The sequence below is a fragment of the Chrysemys picta genome, chromosome 4 (assembly GCF_011386835.1).
Source record: "Chrysemys picta bellii isolate R12L10 chromosome 4, ASM1138683v2, whole genome shotgun sequence".
Taxonomy (NCBI): domain Eukaryota; kingdom Metazoa; phylum Chordata; order Testudines; family Emydidae; genus Chrysemys; species Chrysemys picta.
In genome coordinates, this window is record NC_088794.1 from 44608579 (window position 1) to 44633239 (window position 24661).

The window sequence follows — 24661 nt, forward strand, 5'->3', positions numbered from 1 at the left end:
CCTGGCTCAGCATAAACTCCACGAGAACGCGCGAGGTGTTTACAATGTTCATGACTGCTGTTTTGAGCTGAGCGGGCTCCATGCTTGCCGTGGTATGGAGTCTGCAGTGTTCACCCACCCAGGAAAAAAGGCGCGAAATGGTTTCCGTTGCTTTCATGCAGGGAGGGAGGGAGGGAGGAGGTGAGGCTGTACCCAGAACCACCTGCGACGATGTTTTTTGTCCCATCAGGCACTGGGATCTCAACCCAGAATTCCAATGGGCGCGGGAGACTGCGGGAACTATGGGATAGCTATGGGATAGCTACCCACAGTGCAACGCTGCAGAAATCGACGCTAGCCCCGGTACTTGGACGCACACCGCCGAATTAATGTGCTTAGTGTGGCCGCATACATTTTGACTTTATACAACCTGTTTTCCAAATCCGAATTATATAAATTCGGATTAATCCCGTAGTGTAGACATACCCCTGGATTCCAGTGATGCACTGTTTTCCAAAGGCTCTTATACAATAATGTAAAGTAAGGACCTCCTTAGAATATATTAAAACCCACGAAGAAATACATTAATATACAACATTGCGGGTATTACTGCAATTCTATGCTTACATCAGATTGCTGGTTATTCTGTGTTTGAGCCATTTGCTGATTGTCACTTTCTATCAACTTTTTTCTGCAGTCTCTGCTTTCTTTTCTTTCATCTTTCCGTCCCTCTGTATGGTGGACTGACTCTTTTGAAATACCAGTGGTTCCATCTTCACCTTAAATATAACAAGTGCACAATTACTATCAACAATTTATTCATAAATCAATTCAGGAATTAAGATTTTCAATCAGTTGTTACTTGCTCCTATCCTTGGCCCACTAGAAGTTAGATTTATTGACCTTGTGACTTCTGCAAAGCCCATTTTTTCTTTTCTCTTCTCAAGCTATTAAGTAGAGCAGGGGTTGGCAACCTTTCAGAAGTGGTGTGCTGAGTCTTCATTTATTCACTCTAGTTTAAGATTTTTAGTGCCAGTAATACATTTTAATGTTTTTAGAAGGTCTCTTTCTCTAAGTCTATAATATAACACTAAACTATTGTTGTATGTAAAGTAAATAAGGGAGCTGGAATGGCAAAGAGGAGTGGTGCTCAACTTCTCCAGCCTGGGTGCCTGGGGACAGGGGAAAGACTGAGTGACTAAAGCTCTTTTCTAAGTAGCATAGATGTATGTGCTCCGCATATTCCTATGTTTCTCAGTTCACTTCTGAATCCAACTCAAGATACTGGTCCTAAAGAAATATGGAAAGGATATATTAAGGCTTGTCTTCACTACTGGGATAAGTCGACCTAAGTTATGCTACTTCAACTATGTGAATAACATAGCTGGAGTAGACGTAGCTTAGGTTGACTTACGCGGTGTCTTCACTGCGCTGCATTGACAGGAGACGCTCTCTGGTTGACTTACCTTACTCTTCTTGTAGAGGTGGAGTACCGGAGTCAACCCGAGAGCGCTCTGTAGTCGATTTAGCAGGTCTTCACTAGACCCGCTAAATCAACAGCCGCTGCATCGATTGCAGCAGCGTGGATCTCCCCGGTAGTGAAGACAAGTCCTCAGACTGTCTCTGCATTCATGATCCATGAAGACAACTGCACTTATGAGAAACACAAATTATTGTAAAACATTTTATCACTAAGGCAAAGATGTATTGGGATGAGTTCTAATCAAATTGATTTCAGAGTTCAGTTGTAAAACCCACCTTTTTTATAGTAGTCTACACAACATAGAAATCGGGGAATGAATAATAGAAAGGGAAGGGATGAAAGAAGAGGACAACCAAACAGATTTCTCTTGATATAAACATCTAAACCAGTATATCAAAAATAGAATGCACAAGTCCACTTCAAGTTTGCATTCACGTTATTCTTAAATTCTGTATCTAGGGCACTCAAGCAAAGAGAGTGGAAACCACTTTAAATTGGGGAAAGAGGTGGAAACGAATGAGCTGCCATTAGGGGTACAGCTGACATAGCTGGCTCCTATGAATCCCCTCCGTCAGCTCCTCTTCAGGGGTAAAGGGTATAGTGAAGTAGGAAGGGCAGGAAACGGGGAATGAACAGAGAGCAATGTGATATGGTATCCCCAACTGACATTTGGCCCCTTGAGAAGTACGGTAGCTGGTTAAAGTCCGCTAGCAGAAAAAAATGTAAAGTGTAGTCCATTTTCACAAAAATCAGGCCAGATCACTGGTACACTTTGGCTGCTTTGTGCCACTCCAGCAGTGCAAATATGTAAATCTAGTTTAACTGCTGTGACGGACTCAGACCAGAAGGCTATAAAAGAGTAGCGGAAGGCAAACATATCAGCCTCAGGACTGTTCCCTAGGTAGCCAAACAAAGGCTACTCCAGGCCAATCAAGTCACCTGGTGCCAATTAAACCAGTTAAGGTCATTGGGCTAATGCAGGCTCCTGACTCCAATTAACCAGCAAAGGGTCAGTTAAGGCTGGTAGGCTAATGGAGACAGCTCATTCAAAGTCCTACTCATACTGCTTAAAAGCTCTCCTTCCAGTCCCCTCAAGGATGCCCAGGTGAAAGGAACTGGAGGAGAGGAAGTGTTGCTGAAGCCTGAGGTAAGGGTGAAGCTGGGAAAAGGGGATTACGGGGAAGTGGCCCAGGGAGCGTCAGCGGTGAACAGGAAGCTGGCCAACTGCTGCTACCATTAGGGTCCCTGGGCTGGAACCCGGAGTAGAGGGTGGGCCCCAGTTCCCTCTTTCCCCCCATGATCTACAGAGATCCCCTTGAGAGGGGAAGCAGACTTTGGTCCAGGCAGGAGGCTGAACTGTGCCTACTGAGCTCTAAGGAGCAACAGAGACTGTGGGTATTCCACCTTCCCACCTCCCATACTGGCCTGTGATGAAAGTAGCTCAATAAGCTGTGACCTTTGCGGATAAAATAAGAAAGGGAGGTCACACTGAGGGCCTTAGCGAGCTTCTGAGGCTACTGAACCCACCAATACAGGCTCGGAGCTTTGTCCCACGGGCCAATAATTCTTCAGATGGCCTCAACAGGTTCTTCATAATGAAAATTAGTTGTTTGATTTCTATCTTGTTTTCATGCAAAGACTTAACAGGAGAGTTTCATAAGACAAAAATAACTTCCCTGATGGAGAGTGTGTGGAAAAAGCTACACTGTATAATTTAAACCTATTATTCATAGAAATTGAATTAATACAACAGAGTAACTGCTTGTCAGGAGGTAGGAAAGTTCAGTTTGTTGTGTGACATGTTAAAAGTTCAAAAAACCAGCTACAGAGCATTAAAAACTCCATTTGCTTGCAAAAATATAAAGCCAGAAGTAGATTAGAAAACATATCTTTAAAGAACAGGATACATATAAGACTATGCCATCTCCTATCCTGGCTCAAGAAATTGAGAGATAATAAACCAGATATATAGGGATCCACTAAAATGGTTATTAAAAAGATATACATATGAATCATTTGGAAGTATAGGAAAAGTTTTAATATGGAATTTTAAAATTGCTTATTTATCGAGAAAGCACAGTGAAGCACTATCAAATACTTGAATATTTTGAAATCCTACCTGATTTTCTGCCTTGATATTCTGCACCAGATTCTGACTGTGATGTTGAAATACGCTTGAGAAGTTGATGTCCACAGCTTACAGAATAAACAAGACAAGGAACAATATTAGCTTATTTCTCTCTCTTTTCCACTTCTGATTGCTGTATAAATACTACAGTTACTATGCTATTATTCAGATACTTGCAGTCATATCACCTTGGTAAATCTCATAAAGCAAGCAGGATTGGGCCTGGCCAATACTTTAGATAAGGAACCTTCACTGTGCTACCAGAAGTAGTGTTGGTCATTTAAAAGGTGACTGAATCAGAATAGAATTATTTCCCAAACATGGGGGATCCCTTCCTCTCCTAAAACATACAGTATAGAACTCCAAGTACAGAATGGTTGCCACATTCAATTACAGAGCAATGAAATATGTAAAGTGTATTTACAGCCCTTCCTGATAACAGATGCTACATATACATATGGATATAAATTAGTATGAGAAGTTATCTTTCACAGCTATATCAAGTTTCCTTAGGAAAAAAGGGAATTAGTATGATTTTTCATATAAAAGTATGGATAATTACAGCATATAACAATTTGCTTTTATACTTTTGAATACTTCCGAGGGTTTACAGTACCTGTTACAAGTATAGCTTGTAGAAGCTTTAACTTGTTGCTGAAAATCTGGAGAATTAAATGTATATCCCAGAGGTTTATGTAAATTAACACTTGGCTTAGTAAGAAAATCAGCAGTATCAGGAAATTCTACAGGTGACCGACTGACAAGGGATCCACTGGAGATAGAACCAATAGGACTCAGGCTAGGGGAAGTACCTGCAAAAACATACATGTAGTAATTTACTGAGCATTTCTTTAGACTACATTAAAAAAACAATGTTTTTGAAAGATCAAAATGAAAGATATAAGAAAATTCTATAGCTTAATAAGAACAAAGTGATAGGTGAAAAATACTATAGATGGATTAAACTATTAAATACATATTAGACATCAAGATTTATTCACTGTTTTGGTTTTATACACAAGCAATACAGGGTAGGCTGCACATCTGAGTAATTTGTTGGGTGCCTGCTCTGTTCAGTGTTTAAGCTTCTCCATATAAAAACTGTATATCGGCTTCTGGAAGAGATTTGAACTCACAGATTTTCAATGGAGATCTCATATAGAAGTATGTGTAAAACCTAACTTTTTGTTTAGTAATTTGGTTTTAATGTATGTGTTTTTAATACTTATGTTAGGAGGTGCTTCCCTTACACTTCCCTTTATAAGACCCTGTTTTCAGTTGCTTGTGATTTTGCTGAACTGTAACTGTTTGCGCTAAAAATTTCTATGCTGGTTGTCTGCCTCAGGCTGAGTTTTATGGAAAATTTCAGCCATAAGAGTTCATCTTTTTCTGAGAATGACGCTAGAAAAAAATAAGTTGTTTGCAACATTAAAAAATTCTGGTGACCTTTACTTTAAAAACTCTAGCGTCTCCATGCTCTGGAGAGAGACTTTAAATTTGGCAGGAGGGTGGCTTTGTGTAACAGATATGCTTTTCACTGTTCCTGTGAAAATCCGCCAAAATTTGGCCAAGTTATAAGCCTTTGAAAAACTGCAGCTTCCATATGATCAGTAGACTTCTTAGATTTTAGCAGCTAAAATCTCTGTATTCTTTGTGCACTGAGCATGCTCAAGCCTCTCACAGCTCCTAGTGCTGATCAGACTGTACATGCGCCATTTGCACAGTGTGACTGAGCATGTTCCTTCCAGCCAGGGATGCAGGGGCAAAGCAGGGAGTCTGCCTTTCCTGTACTTTCAATGACCCCCTGCTGGCACCCAGGCAGCATGGAGGAGAAAACTGCCTGACTTGAATACAAAGGGGCAAGATTCAGATCTGGGGAGTTAAGTGGAAGGGCAAAAGGTCTATATTGGGACGAGGAGCCATGCAGGACGAACTGGGACTGGAGGCTGGCAGGGAGGAGAAATGGAAACTGGAAGTTTGCGGGAGACTGAGAGCCATGAATGGACATGGGAGGGTCTGGGGGAGGGGGGAATTGAGACTGGATGAAAAGCAGGGGGGATATGGGGCTGACTGGGGGAAGGGCAGATGGATCTGATAATGAATTGAGTATAGGGGCAGAACTAGGACTGGCTAGGCAGAGAGACAGGGACAAGGAGCTGGAGGAAGCAGGGACATTGAGATTGGACAAGAAACCCAGATTGGGAGACTGGGACAGGGAGCCAGTAGGTACAGGGAACATGGGCTGGAAGAACCAGGGAAATGACTAGATGTGGAGTGGGAAGAGAGTCAGATGGAAGAGGGGGCTGGGAATGCCTGGATAAGGAAACGGGGGACAAGGAAATGAGAAAGTGGGGTGGGGACTGGGAATGGCTGGACAAGAAGAATGGGAGTTGGGAAGGGGTAGAGACATGGAAACTGGAACTGCAACAGGGAGTCTAGAGGGGTGAGTCTAAGACTTGCATACAAGGTGTGACAAAGTTCCTCCTCTATCTTGGTGGGTCTTGCGCTTATTGGTGGATTTTCTTGCCTCAGAGATTCACCATGTGGGTTGGGGAACAGCTAAGAGACCTTCCCCTCTGGAAGAACCCACAGTCCAGGTCAATTGGGAGGTTTGGGGGGGGAACCCGGGCCCATCCTCTACTCCGGGTTCCAGCCCAGGGCCCTGTGGACTGAAGCTGTCTAGAGTGCCTCCTGTAACAACTGCATGGCAGCTACAACTCCCTGGGCTACTACCCCATAGCCTCCTCCAAACACCTTCCTTATTCTCACCACAGGACCTTCCTCCTGGTGTCTGATAATGCTTGTGCTCCTCAGTCCTCCAGCAGCACACCCTCTCACTCTCAGCTCCTTGCGCCTCTTGCTCCCAGTTCCTCACACTCCCACCACAAACTGAAGTGGTACTGGGACAAGGAGCCAAAGGTGAGGAAGAGACAGGACTGGGACAAGGACAAGTTGGAGGGGATTTGGCAGTAGGGGTCAGATGGGCAGAAGAGTCCATACACACTAGAGGACACTCCCCTCCATAGCTTGGAATAGAACCCAAGACCCTGAATCTCACTTTTCATTTGCTGACAGCAAATATCTGTGAAACCCACTAGCAAAGTGCCCCCATCATCCTCTAGTGCTGGTTCACACAGAAGATGCCAACCTACCACTTCTATCACTTACTCCATTAGTTCAAGTGGCAGAGGTCTGTGTGGTGGATCTAAAGTTTCCAGCCCTGTTAATGACCTATGTGAATGTCAATATGATATGACAAGATAGAATTTTTGCTTTTTCAGTTTGCTTTTATAAAGATTGAGGAAATTACACACATGTACACACAATATTAAAAAAACACTAATCAGACTGCAAGTCAAGCACTCAACAGTTTAGGAAATACCATGTGCAACCTTAATTCCCGCCACCTTGTGCATATGCATTATATAACAGACTTTAATTACATAATTATATACTGTTTGTTCCAGAGGACCCTTGCCTCTTTCAGTGCACAGACAACCTTAATCCCAGCATTTCCTAATGTTTGAGTGGTTGATTTTGCAACCTTAGTAATGTTCTCGTAACTGTTTAGTGTAATTATATTATAATTACTACAATATATGACTACAATATATGACCAAAGACATCACTGCATATATTTATACATGTCATATTTCCCACATTGGGTAATACTGCATTCTGTTTTCCCTTAATTAAGCATGCATTTAATGTTCTATTTTATCATTGAGATACTTAATTAGTAAATATTCAGCCATATTTGAATATTTTTTTCAATGTATATACTAAATTACAATTTTCTTTTCTCTCATCTAATATGTTAAAACCACAATATTTGAATGGGTAAATGTTCAATCTCTGCAAAACAACACCCATCTCAAGTAATCTGTTTTAATAGATTGACAGAGTACCCCGGATTGCACCACCCTTATTAGAAGGCCATCTTTGCAAAGCAATCAACTTTTGATGATCCTTTGAGTGGTTCTTAACAGGTTTCAGTGTATTTTGAATTTATATTTAAAATATATGATTACACACAGTATTTTATGCTGTATATAATGTCACCAAGGTGCTAATCCTACAATTGACCCATAAGAGGCACAGGGGTCTATCCACATGCAACAAGTTGCAGGAGCAGGGCCTCAGTTTGTATGCTGCTTAGGGTTTAGGAAAATTAAATGAACCTAAAATCAGTGAATAAACTAGACAAACCCAGTGAAAAGAATGGATTTACAAATATAAAGTACATTTGAAGAATACCTTTAATGAAAAAAGTAATTATGCATCCCCAATGAAACTTGTATACTTATTTTTAAACAGGCAATCAAGTCTCTATTTTAAAAATTACATTACACAGTTTAATATCTTATTGAAATTATGGTAAAATCAGAGATGCATGGGTGGAATTGGCAGAAGAACAGCATACTAAGGCTCTAATTTCATATGGGCAAACAGACCAATTCTAATCTCTGGTACACGAAATACACATTATATACACACTGGTCATTACTAAATTCAACACTTACTAAGCTACTACATAGCAGCATCTGATATTTCTATTTTCTCATATTCCACAAAGATTATTAACATGTAAACTCCTTTCTTAGGCTAAAAATCTCTTTTCATCAGGCTTGATCATGCAACGAATTCCATGACTTCACTGGGGCTTCCCACAGATACAGGAGTCTGTCTATATGGTGCTTATAGCAAAATCAGGGCCCTGGACTGTAAGCTCCATTACTAGGTAGGGACAGTTTCTTAATATGTGTTTGTACACGTCACAGTACTATGGGGACCATTTCTGAATTGAAACCTCTAGGCACAGCTGTAATACAAACAACAAGAGTAATATAATTCTAAGAATTAAAAATTATGACATAATAGTTATTACAGTACAGTAACTTTGCAAAAAAATTTAGTGACAACCATTGTATATATCTTGAAAAGACCTGCAGGTATGTGTGCTAATACAGTAGCAGAGAGACTCTGTCCAGTTATACAGCATTGTATTAATATTTTAGATTTGTATTGAGATAATGTTCAATATGTCCTCTGAATATTCTTAGAAGTAAATAAGATTAAAATTATTTTCAAGCATGTGCTACATACTGATGCTAACTTACACTGTTATAATCTACAAAATAATATGTCAAAGATTATTGTAATGTTTGGAGTACCACCTATAAACAAGAGGGTTTCATTTAAATCAAATTTCTCCTATTCATAGCAACAGGCTGCAAGATGCGTAAAATAACAGACTGCTAACTTACCAACTCGTCTGGGACCTATATGATGAGTCAATGTCACTGAAGATGATCTTTGTTTTGGTATTGTCAGTAGGTTTGTACTGAAAGGCCCATTTGGATGGGATCCTTGGCTAAAATAAAAAACAACAAGAAAAATATCAAGCATTCTTTTAATCTGCTTTACTTTCTTGCTTTCTATTCAGTTGTCAGGGCAAATGCATATGTAGATCAGCTCATTTTAGTTTAGTAACACAAATCTAGACACACTGTAGCAAAATGGGTAGGCTATAATGACTTATACAGTACCATTACCCTTCAACAAGTAAAGTGAACAAGATGACAATATCCATTCGTTTCCATCTATTATATAGAACATAAATCTTTAAGTATGACATGAAACTCTGATGGAAAACACCTAGGTAATTCTAAAAAGATAGCATAGAAGCTGTGGCAAGTAGGCTGAAGACATATACTCACCTAGCACAGCATCTTACCTTTCCTTAGTATTGTTTAGAAAATGTATCTTACCTTCTCCAATAGTTGTTTCAAGCCCTGCTTCCAAATGCCACATAGTCAAGTTTTTAAAGGAATGTTATGGCCTGACAAATTTCCTCAAGCTATCTAATTATGAATAAACTAGAGAGCAATATTAGCATTATTGGGTTTAGTTTGGTTTTGCTTAGCGAGCTAGCATAAAATCTATGCTGCCCTTACATTAATTTAATGAGTATTGGTAATAAAGCAATACGAAGATCTTAATTCAATTTTGGACTAATAAGAGATGGGCAAATCTTTTCAGTCAATTTTGAGGTTTGCTATTAGTAAAGTCACCCTAGAATTTTCCTTTCTTTTAATCTGAAATTTTGGCAGCCAGTTAGTGGTGCCCCAGAATGCACTGTGTGACAGGGAGGTCCCTGAATGGTATGAAATTTCATCTACAATAAAAAGTGAATTTCTCCAGAGTGGCTGCTCAAATATTTTTATATGCACCAATACAGCAATGACTGCTATAGCACACTATGGACAAACAACTACATTCTGGTAAAGACAACTGATGCTATAGTGGGAAGGAGAGATGCGGCTATAACAAAGTTCTAGCAAGCTATTTGTTTGCTTATCTGAACTGCAAAATCTTATGTTCACTAACCACTAATTAGACACTAGAGGCTATTTTCCAGAGCACTACATATACACCAATTCTAAGTAAATAAATAAATCCACATCATATTTATTTAAACCTGAAAATAAACAATTAGAATTATCCTCTGTAAAATGGCCTTGAATTTTCTATACGTCAGTCTGGAATGGCTACTGTGTTCACTATTGTCACATGAGCAAAGGGCAGAGCTACAAATGGCTCCAAAAAACTGTTGCTGACATAATTAGGTAAATGCATCATCAGGCTTTTCTTATCATCAATAGGCATATTTCTCCTGAAGCAACTAAGTGATGCATAATTCTAAGTTATTTGGTAACAGTTCTGGCAAAGGCTTGGTAGGTCTTTTAGCACTGAGGCAGAACTCTTCATAGTTTTCTTCAGAGACATTGAGGTTAATATAGTCAAAACATCAGAGGGAGAACACACCTGACTTTGGACAGCAGAGTAGTAATACAAGTCTTCTGAGCTACAGGAAAAGACGGTTACTCACCTTTGTAACTGTTGTTCTTCAAGATGTGTTGCTCATATCCATTCCAATTAGCTGTGCGAGCGCCGCGTGCACGATCGTCGGAGAATTTTCTACCCTAGCAACACCCAGTGGGTTGGCTGTGGAGCCCCCTGGAGTGGCGCCTTCATGGTGCTGGATATATACCCCAGCCGACCCAGCGCCCCCTCAGTTCCTTCTTGCCAGCTACTCCGACAATGGGGAAGGGAGGCGGGTTTGGAATGGATATGAGCAACACATCACGAAGAACAACAGTTACAAAGGTGAGTAACCGTCTTTTCTTCTTCGAGTGCTTGCTCATATCAATTCCAATTAGGTGTCTCCCAAGCCTTACCTAGGTGGTGCGGTCGGAGTGAGAAATCGCTGTGTGCAAAACCGCTGATCTGAATGCAGCATCGTCTCTGGATTGCTGTACCAGCGCATAGTGAGCGGTGAATGTGTGGACTGACGACCAAACTGCAGCTCTACAAATGTCCTGGATCGGGACTTGAGCCAGGAAGGCAGTCGAGGAGGCCTGGGCCCTCGTGGAGTGAGCGGTGAGGTGCGGCGTCGGGACACCGGCCAGTTCGTAGCAAGCACGAATACAGGACGTGATCCAAGAGAACAGGCACTGTGAGGAGACCGGTGAGCCTTTCATCCGGTCGGCCACTGCAACGAAGAGTTGTGTCATCTTCCTAAATGGCTTTGTACGGTCAATATTGAAAGCCAGGGCCCTGCGTACGTCCAAGGAATGCATACGCTGGTCTTGACGAGTAGCGTGTGGCTTAGGATGGAAGACCGGGAGAAATATATCCTGGTTCACATGAAAAGGTGAAACTACCTTGGGAAGAAAGGCAGGGTGGGGGCGAAGCTGCACCTTGTCCTTATGGAACACAGTGTATGGAGGCTCAGACATAAGCGCCCTGAGTTCAGAAACACGTCTTGCTGAAGTGATGGCTACAAGGAAGGCTGTCTTCCAAGATAAGTACAGGAGTGAACAGGTAGCCAATGGCTCGAACGGAGCCCCTGTGAGCTTTGAGAGAACCAGGTTGAGATCCCACGTCGGAATGGGCTGGTGTTGCTGTGGGTACAGTCGGTCTAAGCCCTTGAGGAATCTAACGACCATTGGGTTAGAGAAGACCGAGGAAGTGAGTTCTCCTGGGTGGAACGCCGAAATAGTGGCCAGGTGAACCCTAACCGAAGACATCGCCAAGCCCTGCTGTTTTAGGGATAGGAGATATTCAAGAATAAGAGGAATAGGCGCCTGCAACGGGGGCGTGGCTCGTTGCTCGCACCAACAGGAGAACCGTTTCCACTTGGCTAAGTAAGTGGACCATGTAGAGGGCTTTCTACTTCCCAGCAGAATCTGTTGGATGGACTGCGAGCATTGCCGCTCTGTCCGATTCAGCCATGGAGCATCCACGCTGTGAGGTGGAACGATAGTAGGTCAGGGTGACATAGTCGGCTGTGGTCCTGAGAGATCAGATCTGGGCACAGGGGAAGCGTGATCGGTGTTTGAACCGATAGCTCCAGAAGCGTGGTGTACCAGTGCTGCCTTGGCCAAGCTGGAGCGACTAGAATCACCCGTGCCTGGTCTCTGCGTAGCTTGAGCAGTACCCTGTGGACCAGTGGAAATGGAGGGAAAGCGTAGAACAGGTGGTCCTTCCAGGTTAGAAGGAACGCGTCCGACAGAGAGCCCAGAGATCGCCCTTGCAGGGAGCAGAACGCGTGGCACTTCCTGTTGGCTCGAGATGCAAACAGGTCGACCTGGGGAAATCCCCACCTCTGGAAGACGGAATAGATGATGTCCGGGCGAATCGACCACTCGTGCGTCTGGAAGGACCTGCTGAGACGGTCCGCTAGCGTGTTCTGGACTCCAGGAAGGAACGATGCCGTGAGATGTATTGAATGGGCGATGCAGAATTCCCACAGGCGAATGGCCTCTTGGCATAGAAGCGACGACCGGGCTCCTCCTTGCTTGTTGATGTAAAACATGGCCGTGGTGTTGTCGGTGAGAACTAACACGCAACGGCCCTGTAGGAGACTGAGAAATGCCTGACAGGCCAGGTGCACCGCCATCAGCTCTCGAACACTGATGTGCAGGGCTAGTTGGGGTGCGGTCCACATTCCCTGGGTATGGTGCTCTCCAAGGTGAGCGCCCCAACCTAGAGATGAGGCGTCCGTGACCAGGTGCAGGGAGGGTTGAGGGGCGTGGAATGGCACTCCTGTGCAAACCGCCTTGCGGTCCAGCCACCAAGTGAGAGGCCAGGACCGAGGTCGGGATCGTGACCACCATGTTTAGGTTGTGTTGATGAGGGCAGTACACTGACAATACCCAGGCCTGCAGTGGGCGAAGTCGAAGTCTGGCGTGCCTGGTTACATAAGTGCAAGAGGCCATGTGACCCAATAGGGCAAGGCAAGTCCTTATTGTGGTAATCGGAAAGGCCCTGAGCCCTCGAATGATGCTTGTAACGGTATGAAAGCGATTGTCTGGTAGAATAGCTCAGGCAAGTCTGGAGTCTAGGACTGCCCCAATAAATTCTATCTTCTGGGTTGGCTCTAGAGTGGACTTCTCTTTGTTGAGTATGTGGAGGAAAAAGTTTGCTAGGGCCTAAACTTTAGTTGGCTCGGGCCTGAACTTTGGTTCAGACCTGAACATTAGTTAAGTCTATTGTAGGTGAAAGGTTTTTAGAGGCAGAATAGAGGAAAAGTACAAAAGCAGAACTATCTATAATTATAAGACCTGTGATTCATAGTACTGCATTGACAGTTTTGGGGAAGTCTGGAAATCGCAGTAGGATAGACTGTGAAAAACAGGAAAGCTTAGAAACCGCAATAAGGCAGACTGTAAAAAACAGGAAAGCTTGTTAAGCTATATTCCTTTTATGGAGAGCGTATTCCAAATATGGCAATAATGCTGATAAGAAAGTATGTATCATGTAATTGTGGTTTTATGCTATATAAGCTGTGCAAGATTCTGTAATCAGGGGGATTGCTAGTTTACTGGTACCCCCCATGCATGCATGAAAATAAAAAGGCCTCAGGCGATTCTGATTCAAACACAACACGTGGTCATTTTTCCACAACAATCTTGGTGCCAGTGACTCGGATCCACAGACTGTCCACCGGACCAGGAGACCGCGGACCATTCCCCTCCGAACCCAGCCGGCACTTGATAGGTGAGAGACCTTTTAAATCTCTATTTGGGTTATCGGTGGAGGACTGTCCGTAGGCCCTGGGTCGGGTGAGTAGCAAGCTGGATACGGACCTTTGCTGCCAGACTCGCCTGACAACTTTTTGGTTTCCCGGGAGGAGCCACGGGTAAGTGGCGGGGAGTCGGGGTTCCCACAAGGATAGGCCTCGGTTGTAGGCCTTACCTCAGCGTTTGTGTGCAAGTGTGAATGAAAACGAGTGAGGGTCATAGGAAGACGCCCAGAGCTTTCTGCGAGGCCTTGAGGCTTACGACCAGGAATGTCTCTAAAGCAAGCCCTATGACCCGTGTGAGTGGCCTGATATTGTTCAGGGGGAGCTGAGGATCGTGGGAAAAAGGGATTATAGGTTCAGGAAGACGCTATCGGAAACCTAGGGATTGAGAGATTGGATCTCACAGTCGGTAACCTTGGGATAGCTGACCAAAACCCTACAATCAGGTAGACTCCAGGAATGTAAATGTAATTGGTATACCAGAGATGATAAAAATTTGTAATTTCCATTAGAAGAAAGCTTTGACCTTGACAGAACTGTGCACCTCAGAGGCGCACTTCTTGCCAACAAAGTCGGACAAGATCAGTTTGATGTATATGTTTATTGGTGTAAGGAAACAGTAAAACGGCGCCATAAATCTCAAGTAGGGAGTCCCAAGGACTCCCAAGAAAAGCTTAAAATGCAACTAAAAAAAAAGATAAAAAGGAAATTGACTCTTTTCCGTAACCCCACTGGCCAGCAGATATTGCTCTATCCATCTAGATCCTTCAAGAGGCAAAGACCCTTTGGAGTATCCCCTCCACGCCTCCTGACGATCTTATAGACCTGTTATTGTCAATTTTTCTCTTTAGTCCTTGTTTATCGGTTAACCTTTTGGGAAAAGACTTGCTGTGTAATTTAAATTGTATAATCTGCTGTACCCCAGATGGTGTGTATCTGGACCTGTCTGGTCCTGCTCACAATGAAGTCCTGGCAGTTTATAGGAAAAGACTGACCCCAGCCCTTCCTCGTTGCAACAGGAACTGCTGGTTAAGGTCTCTCCCTCCCTGTGGGCTTTGTGAGCCGATCATGCCAACCAGGTTGGGTGCATTGGGTCTGTCCAAGCCGTTAAGATTGGCCTAAACCCAATAAGAACCCTTCCCAAGGTGCAGCAGTACCCTCTATCAAAACAGGCCAAAGAAGAATCTAATCTGTTATCTCCTTGATTTAACAAAAAGTCATTATTCCTATGGTCAGTAAGTGTAACTCCCCCGTTTTATCATGCTGTTGTTCTTTTTTCTCTCCCGTTGTCCCTAGCCCTATTATTATTATTTTTATAATGTACCAGTGTTGAGGGGTTATTATCGCCTCAAGAAAAGATTGTATTAAGTCCAGATATAAAGAATTAAAATTATTATTAAGTAAGATGCATCTAGATGTAATGTGTATATGTAAATAGGTGTATATAAATAAAGAAAAGGGGGGTTAGTCATAATGCCCACCCTCCTTGCTAAATTGGTAGTGAAACAATGCCTGTGCCCATGGAAAGAAATAATGCAGCAAAGAAAAAAGGATCGGGCCCAAACAAGCAGGCAATCACAGTTTGAGGAAGTTGAAAGAAAGAAAGTGAGAAGTTAACTCTGTAGTTACTGGAGGGAATCAAGCAGTGAAACTTGGTAGGAATGTCTGTAAGTAATCCAGGCAAGAGGTTATTTAAGTGGAATTATTCAACTATGAATAATTTAGTCAAATTTGCTGAAGAACACTCCTGCTGTGTAAAATCTGTATTTTATAAGTTTGAGATGAATTGGTATTGTTTAAAGTTGTAAAACTTTTGCCAGACACAGGAAACTAGTGTTTAAGGTATTTAGCATTTAATCCTTAAGGTGACTTAATGCTTTACAAGATTTAAAATGTTTTAAATAAAGTCCAAAGGTTGTGGCTGCAGCAGGGTAGTCAAAGCCAGGAGAATAAAAGATTTGAATTTGTTTCTGGGTAACGAAATAGCAGATAAAAGATCTGGTAAAGAGAGAGAAGGACAGTGCCACTGGTTCTGTGTGGTCGAGCTGTCACTTTGCTGTGGGTGCATGAAGATTTTGTAAGCACAAAAGAAACAGTTACACCTTGTGTAGAAATTAATGAAGAGAATGTGCATTTTCCCCAGAACATGTGCAGTGTATATTGAAGCAGAGGTAAAAGAAATGCAAACCTACCAAAATAGGTTGTGTTGTCTGTGACGGGTTGGATCACAGAAACCCCCTTGGGGGTTGCCACCCGATGTGCAAAGACTACCCCTGCTTCTGTTTTCCCTGCCAGCTCAGGACTCCAGCACCCTGTCTTGCTGAGCCAGACACTCCTGTTTGGCTCCAGACACAGATCCAGGGTCTGAATCACTTGTTCCAAAGCTGCAAGTTTACCTGAAAACAGCTCACAGTAGCGTGCTTGTCTTTAGCACTCAGATGCCCAACTCCCAATGGGGTCTAAACCCAGATAAATCCGTTTTACCCTGCATAAAGTTTATGCAGGGCAAACTCATAAATTGTTCGCCCTCTATAACACTGATAGAGAGATATGCACAGTTGTTTGCTCCCCCAGGTATTAATACATACTCTGAGTGAATTACTAAATAGGAAGTGATTTTATTAAATACAGACAGTAGGATTTAAGTGGTTCAAAGTAGTAACAGACAGAACAAAGTAAGTCACCAAGCAAAATAAAATAAAATGCGCGAATCTATGCCTAATCAAACTGAATACAGATAATTTCCTCACCAGTTCCAGAGTGCTCCCTTTTACAGGCTAATCTCCTTTTAGCCTGGGTCCAGCAATCACTCACACCCCCTGTAGTTACTGTCCTTTGTTTCAGTCTCCTTCAAGTATCCTGGGGGGGGGTGGAGAGGCTCCTTCTTTAGCCAGCTGAAGACAAAATGGAGGGGTCTCCCACAGGTTTAAGTAGACTCTCTCTTGTGGGTGGAGACCTCCCTCCTCTGCAAAGCCCAGCTCCAAGATGGAGTTTTGGAGTCACCTGGGCAAGTCACATGCCCCTGCATGACTCAGTCTTTGCATTGTCCACATGGCATCTTGCATGTCTCCAGGAAGACTTCTCATGTGGATTGGAGCATTCCAAGATGCATTGTTCCCTAAGTGTCTCCTGATCAGGTACTTAACCTGGCAAATTCCTTCCTAAAGAAGCTGACCAAATGCCTCACAAAGCTTACTTAGAAATCAGGCAAGCATACAGCCCATATTCTTAAGCTCGAGTAGAAAATGATATATACGTACAAATAGGATGAATAGATATAGTAGATCACAACCCTTACGGAGATATGTTACATGGCACAGGCAGCACAAAACATATTCCAGTTATGTCATACATACATTTATAAGCACCCCCTCCCCATAAAGCCTTATGGGGTACACTGTCACATTGTCTTTTTCAGATCACTGTATGTTTGAAAATAGGAGTTAAAAGTTAATTGTGTCTCTTTTTAAGTAAGAGTCTTTAAGCTGTGGATAGCTTTCGATCCAGAAGCAAGCCAGAAAGCATCTGTACTAATGCAAATTATCTTAACTGATAATGTAGAAGCCACTGAAACCTGGGCTGCCTATAAAACAATTACAAGGAAATATGGGATAATTCTTCTGTTTTGCCTGAAATCAACAAGAGTATTTGTATATAAAGGAAATATTTTAAGCAATGACTGACTACCCAGAAGGGGTAGGCTTCTATTCTTTTGTCTTTCAGATCATCAGAGAAAAACAAATGCCAGCTAAATAGTATTCAACGTACCATGAATTTATTGGTACAATAGGAATTATTTTTGTGTTCTGTGTCTTGTCTTGTGGTGTTTGTCTTGTGGCCAGAATTGTTGTGTTTAAAATTTTCATAGGACAGTCTAGTTCAAAATTAAATAGAACGGTTAAATAAAAAAAAAAAAAAGCAGATATTTGTTTTATTCAACTTGGAATACAAAGTGTTTGGATAAATCAGGAAAATGTGATATACTAAAGTCTAATACATTTGCTTAAGTAAGAAAAAGAAACTTCATTGGCCAGATCTTTTAATTGAAAAAAATTGTTGTTAAAATTTGCATACCAACAGTCTTTGGAAGCAAGGACATGAAAGGTTAACCCACTCCCTATATTGCACATGGGATCCTTCTGGCTACCTCAGATTTCTAGCCAGAGGGCTGGGGAGGGAGGAAAGCTATTGGACACCAGAGGTTGTACCGAGTGGACTCCTCAAAAGTGGGTGTGCTTGTCCTGATTTGTTGCTCCAAAGCTCTGTAATAAAGAGGTAATACTACTGGAAGGGTATATGTGGCATACATAGAATAATAAGACTAATGTACTGTATAATGGCAATGTGTATGTGTTCATTGTTGGGAAAGGGTGTATGAGTGAGGAGTGGAAGTTTCCTTTGTAGGTTAAAAAGCCAAGAAGGGGAGAAGGAAGAAGAACAGAATAAATTAACTGAAAAAAAAATAGCTAGCAAGCTCAGTCCAAAGATAAGACGCTGGCCCCATTCAAGGACACTGCTACAGCTAAGACTTGGCTGACAACCAAGAAAAGGGGGGGCTTGAATGTCCCCAAGCAGCTGTAAAAAAAAAAAAAATCTGCAAAATACTTCCAGGCATTAATGAAATGTGTTAGGTTTTTTCTCATAGGTAAAGAAGTGCTATCCAAAGACCCTAGCAGCCCTGCCATTCATTGAAAACAGAAGACTGAGTCTACGTAAAGTCCATCAAGGAAAGACTGCTTTGGCTCCATGCTGGAAAGGCCCTTTCCAAGTCCTGTTAACCACCAACACCACTGTGAAGTGCCAAGGACTGCCTGCCTGGACCCATGCTTCTCACTGTAAAAAGACCCCTCCACCTCGGGAGGGCTCTCTGACTTATAAGCCTATTTCTCCTTCAAGCTCTGCTGTGCCTTCTGAACAGCAGGGGAAAAGGACAAGGTGAAGTGCTAGTAATGTCTCCCTTGTCCACTGACAGACCTACTGTGCCTTTGGATTTTTCTAGAAGAAGCAAAACCATTACAGGGTTAAGTGCTAGTAACCTCTCCCCTGTATGATGCTGAACCACGACTGTTCCAGGAAAAGAGAAGAAGGAACACTCGGCTCCATTGAAACCACCAAAGTCCAGGGATTCCTGACTACAAAAGATATTAAGAACTGACCCTAGTAAAGAAACAAAGAATTATACACTGACAGGAAAAAACTTGTGGGACCCATGCTTGGGAATGTGGTATTGATTGGATTTTGGGGTTTATTCTACAGGCTGCGCCCTGTGTTTTGGATAAGTCCTTCAGCATGTATTGCCCTCCCTAATTGGATTTTAAATGACAAGTACCAAAGGCACCTTGTTGCCACTGCCCCTGTCATCTCCTCCATTACACTATTACCCCTGTAACACATCCAAATACAGACAGTGCCATAGATTTGATAAAACCAATGGCCAAGGCCTTCACACTTTAGTGATTTATTTAAATATTGTTTAGAAAAAGAAATTATTTTTAAGGTTCAGGATATCCCATATAAGTGAACAATTGAATGGAAAACAAGTGGATCAGTGGAGATAAAAGTATATGATATCTCTACCAGTGAACCCCAAGAATTTGTAATTGCAATTGATGGGTTCTATAGCAAAGTAGACATGATGGCCATCCCCGGGGTTTGTAACACCTCAACAGGGAAAGGTCCCTTTTGTTATTTAGTCACCTAGTTAAAAGGGGGTCAAATATATACCCAAAGGCTCTGTTCAACCTCAAGAAATTTTAATTGTATTCACACAATCCCCGTGACCATTGATGTAACCTGTACCCTATTTCAGCATGCCCCACCCTATGTTTTTAGAGTTAACGATTTCCAAAAATATGTGAAGGTGTTCAGTCAGCAAATGTGGTATAAGACTAACCCTAAAAGGGATATATATGGAAATCGATGGACCATAATCAATGCCACCCTGGGAACCATAAGTTTTGTTACCCTTGTCTAGTTTCCAAATTATTTCTAAATATTATAACTGTTCAAGGGGGGCTGCTCTCTGAATAGCTCAACTACGGGCATGGGCTTTCCCCAAACGAAAAAGAGATTTGACTGGACATCTGTGGGATGGAGCTAATGGTGTAGCTACAATTTGGAATATCTATAAAAACCAACAGCATGCAAAAAAATTGGGCCAATTAGAAAAGGCCTCAGGACTTATTACAGGGGCACAACTAACCCAGGTGCAAGCCAGGGTAGGTGAATTGCATGTCATTTCCGCCCTTGGTTCCTTAACCCAGAGACTTCTGGCAGAGATGGTATGGAACATCACTGGTGCTGGGGAGGCATTGCGGTGGGACACAGCATATTCAGAGATCCAGGATTTTCTGAATGATCAATTAACAACCATTCGAAGTGACCTCGAACACCAGGCCTGGCCCACTGCCCTCACAGACACCTCAGGAGTACCATATGATCTGTGGCCATGGAGGCATACTTGGAGGTTCTCCGGGTGAAGGTGTGGATATTCACAGTGCTCCTTCCAAACATATGGACCGGTTTGAGGGATGTGGGCTCACACATACTGAATCCTGCCTGGTCCATGGGGAGGATGCATCTGGGACTGGGTGATTCACCGAGATATATGGGAAATAAAACCACCTGGTTTACCTAGCCGATTTATAGTCGGTGCCCCTGAAATAACACCCAATATTTGGATTGGATTAGGAAACCAATGGACACTCTGGCCATTGGAACCCTCACAGATCCAATGTATATGTAAACTCAAGCCAGGGAAAGTTGTCACTGTCCATAACAATGTTTGTTGGGAAGATAAGGGACAGAAATCATGATCTTCTAGGTTAATAACAGCTGTGTATTTGTTAAGGCCCATATTGTACGCAACGCCCATTTTAACCTCACTATGACTGTAGGCAGCCATGTTATTTATTGGCCTTTGGATAAAAATTTGCAATCAACTCTCAGGTATAAAATGCCCTTTAACTGGACAACCCTGGTACCAGACTGTTTCCAAAAATCTGCTTTCATTGATACCCGAGGTCCAGAAAATTTCTGATTTATAGGGACAAATTCATGTCCTTGAAAATATGTATCAAATAGAAAAAGGTACCTTTCAGACAGCCTATCGACTGTCTTTCTTGTACCCTAGTCGAGACATGTTGTGTGCAGTGATCAAAATTATATACGAACCACACTGTGTTGTTGCTATAGGTGGATTGACTATTATATTAGGATAGTTTGTTTTAGGATTATGTTTTTGCTATTATTGTTGCAAGGGATATTCTGCTAAGCCTACTGCGAGGGAGCAGGTAGCCTTAATGATTGTTAATGAGGTTTATGATAAAAGTTGGGATGAGATAAGAGAAAAGGAAAAGACAGAAATTAGAGGGCTCATGAATGTGGAAGTTTAGGCCAAGGGTGGCGCTGGAAGCGCCAAAGGGGGGATTGTGGAGGAAAAAGTTTGCTAGGGCCTAAACTTTAGTTGGCTCGGGCCTGAACTTTGGTTCAGACCTGAACATTAGTTAAGTCTATTGTAGGTGAAAGGTTTTTAGAGGCAGAATAGAGGAAAAGTACGAAAGCAGAACTATCTATAATTATAAGACTTGTGATTCATAGTACTGCATTGACAGTTTTGGGGAAGTCTGGAAATCGCAGTAGGATAGACTGTGAAAAACAGGAAAGCTTAGAAACCGCAATAAGGCAGACTGTAAAAAACAGGAAAGCTTGTTAAGCTATATTCCTTTTATGGAGAGTGTATTCCAAATATGGCAATAATGCTGATAAGAAAGTATGTATCATGTAATTGTGGTTTTATGCTATATAAGCTGTGCAAGATTCTGTAATCAGGGGGATTGCTAGTTTACTGGTACCCCCATGCATGCATGAAAATAAAAAGGCCTCAGGCGATTCTGATTCAAACACAACGCGTGGTCATTTTTCCACAACAAGTAGAATGCCCAACTCGTGGAATGTTTGTACTATTATGTGGACATGAGCTTGAACTTGCTCTCTGGTGCGGCCGCGTACCAGCCAGTCGTCTAAATACGGGAACACCTGTATCCCTTGTTGACGAAGGTATGCTGCCACGACAGCCATACACTTTGTGAACACTCTCGGAGCCGTGGACAAGCCGAAAGGAAGGACTGCAAATTGGTAGTGCACCTTGTTTACCACAAAATCGAAGGAAGCGCCTGTGAGGGGGATAGATCGCTATATGAAAATATGGGTCCTTCATGTCGAGGGCGGCGAACCAGTCTCCAGGATCCAAGGAAGGGATAATGGTCCCCAAGGAGACCATGCGGAACTTCAACTTTACTATGAATTTGTTGAGCCCGCGTAAGTCTAAAATGGGTCGCAGACCCCCTTTTGACTTGGGGATCAGGAAGTAGCGGGAATAAAACCCCCTGCCCCTTAACTCTGGTGGCACCTCCTCTATGGCACCCATAGATAGGAGGCCAGAAACCTCCTGTATAAGGAGATGCTCGTGAGAAGGGTCCCTGAAGAGGGACGGGGAGGGGGGATGGGAGGGGGAGAATGAAGAAAATTGGATAGCGTAACCCCTCTCCGTGCGAAGGACCCAACAGTCTGATGTTATGAGGGACCAAGCACGGTGGAAACGGAAGAGGCGATCCCGAAAGGAGGGAGATGGATCCTGGGAAGTGGCTGGGGCGCCGTCCTCGACCGCACCTTCAAAAGTTTTGCCTAGGACCTGAAGGTGGTCTAGGCGGGCCCTGGTTCTGACCGGGTTGAGGGCCGGTTGACCTTCGCCTACCACCTCGTCCCCGCCTTCTGGCGAAATCCTGTCTTGGACAAGGCGGGGGAGGGTAGAACCTTTGAGGCTGAGGCCTAAAGGGTCTGCGCTGGGGCCCTGAGACATGCATCCCCAGGGATCGTTCTCGAGTCCTTGAAGCTCTGCAGCCGAGAGTCCATCTTCTCTGAGAACAGCCCCTGGCCCTCGAAAGGTAAATCCTGCAGGGTCTGCTGCAGTTCCGGCGGCAAGCCCAAGACCTGGAGCCAGGAAACTCGCCGCATGGCGATACCTGACGCCAGCGTCCTGGCGGCCGAGTCCGCTATGTCCAATGAGGCTTGTAAGGAGGTCCTTGCCACCTTCTTACCCTCCTCCACTAAGGCCCCGAACTCTTCCCTTGAGTCCTGGGGAACCAACTCTTTGAACTTCCCCCATGGAGTTTCATGAGTTAAAGCTGTAGTGGCTCAAGAGTGCCTGCTGGTTTGCCGCTCTGAGCTGCAGCCCTCCCGCTGAGTACACCTTACGCCCGAACAAATCGAAGCGCTTAGCGTCCTTCGATTTGGGCACTGCAGCCTGCTGGCCGTGACGCTCTCTTGCGTTTACTGATGACACCACTAGTGAACACAGTGGGGGATGAGTATATAAGTACTCATAGTCCTTGGAAGGGACGAAGTACTTCCTTTCTACCCCTCTGGCTGTGGGTGGAATAGAGGCAGGAGTTTGCCATATGGTAGTGGCATTAGCCTGAATCATCCGAATTATTGGTAATGCCACCCTACGCGTCCTGGTGGGCACGAAGATCTATCAGGGGTGGGCCCGAGGTTGTTGTACCCACCACCGCCTCATCCGGGGAAGATGAGGAGGATGCCTCAGGGGGCAAGGGGTCTAACTGAGGGTCCTGTTCTAAGGGTCCCTGAAGCAGAGCATCGCCTGCCCCTGGACCCAGGGCCTGAGGCGATGTAGGCACAGGAGAGCTCCGTGCCCCCTGGGGGAGGACGGGAGATGGTGGCCTTCGGGACTCTGGGCTCAGAGCGTGCCGAGCGAGAGGCTGATGGTGGAGCCCCTTGCGCCTGGTGATACGCCCACGGGGTCCAGAAAGACCAATGCGTAGGGTCCTGCGCAGGGTCCTCTGCCGCCTCCTGCCAGTGGCCCAAGTCAGCCGCAGCAGCCTGGCCCTGAGTAGGGTACGCTGATCTTGAAGCCCCGTCGGAGGAGTGAGACACTGATCTCGAGGGCCAAGGCGGTGCTGAACGAGCTGGAATTGGCTCGGTACGATACGGTGCCGACCGGTGCCAGTCCGTAGGCGATCGGTCCCTGCGCGGTGCCGGTGAGCGGTACCGGGATCGGGATCGGTGCCGGTGGCCATGTCGGTGCCGAGATCTGGATCTGGACCTAGAAGACGACAACCGCGAGTAGACGTGGTACCGGGAGCGGCCCCTCGAAGTGGAGCGGCACTCGTACCGGTGCCGAGAACTATGTCTTGAGTCGGATCGGTACCAATGAGACATAGACCGGTGCCATGAAGATCTCGGCCGCGAGTACGACCGGTGCCGAGGTGATAGTCGGCGCCGGGACTGCGAGCGGCGTCGGGACCTGCTCCGAGACCTGGAGCGGTGCCGTGAGTCCACGTCCGGAGACGGCGGGCGTACCAGGGCAGGCTTGCCCCTGGATTGCACTGCACGAGGAGCCGACGGTGCCGGTGGTTGAGACGGCGCCAGCTCCGTGAGAGCAATAAGGTCTCTTGCCGTCACGAAGGTCTCCGGAGTGGACGGGAGACAAGGCTCCACCACCAACCGAGGTGGTGAGCCAGTCCGCACCGGACTCAACGGGCACGGTGCCGGAGTCGACAGTGTAGCCGGTACTTGCTTCTGGCGGTCTAAAGGAGGACGCAGCTCTACCCCCGGCACCAGGGGAGCCGGCGTCTGCAGGACAACAGTCTCGAGCGCCTTGCGGGATTTCTTGTGTCCCGGAGACAGGGAACGGCGCTGAGGCCCCTGTGGCGGTCGCGGTGCCGAAGGAGGCCGGTGCCGTGAGGCCTTATCTGATTCTGCCTGCGGTGCAGTACCGGTCGGTGCCGCAGGGGCACTGCGCACCGAGGTGCTCGGTGCCGGGGCTGGGCACGCTGAGGGAGGATCCAGGCTAAGTGCCACCTCCATGAGGAGCTGCCTAAGCCTAAAGTCCTGCTCCTTTTTGGTTCTTGGTCTGAAGGCCTTACAGATCTTGCACTTATCTGTCTGATGGGACTCTCCT

At 44.5% G+C, this 24661-nt stretch overlaps 1 protein-coding gene across 2 annotated transcripts in view; it reads right to left on the reverse strand.

Moving 5' to 3' along the window:
* Window positions 1–24661, reverse strand: part of PDE3B (phosphodiesterase 3B) — a 286919-nt gene that overhangs the window by 54486 nt on the left and 207772 nt on the right. For both annotated transcript variants that reach the window (XM_065592128.1, XM_042858840.2), the window contains 4 exons: window positions 8858–8964; window positions 4207–4402; window positions 3582–3658; window positions 607–758 (listed from right to left, as the gene is read on the reverse strand). In XM_065592128.1, the coding sequence (XP_065448200.1) occupies window positions 607–758; window positions 3582–3658; window positions 4207–4402; window positions 8858–8964 (532 nt within the window). The remainder of the gene's footprint in view (window positions 1–606; window positions 759–3581; window positions 3659–4206; window positions 4403–8857; window positions 8965–24661) is intronic.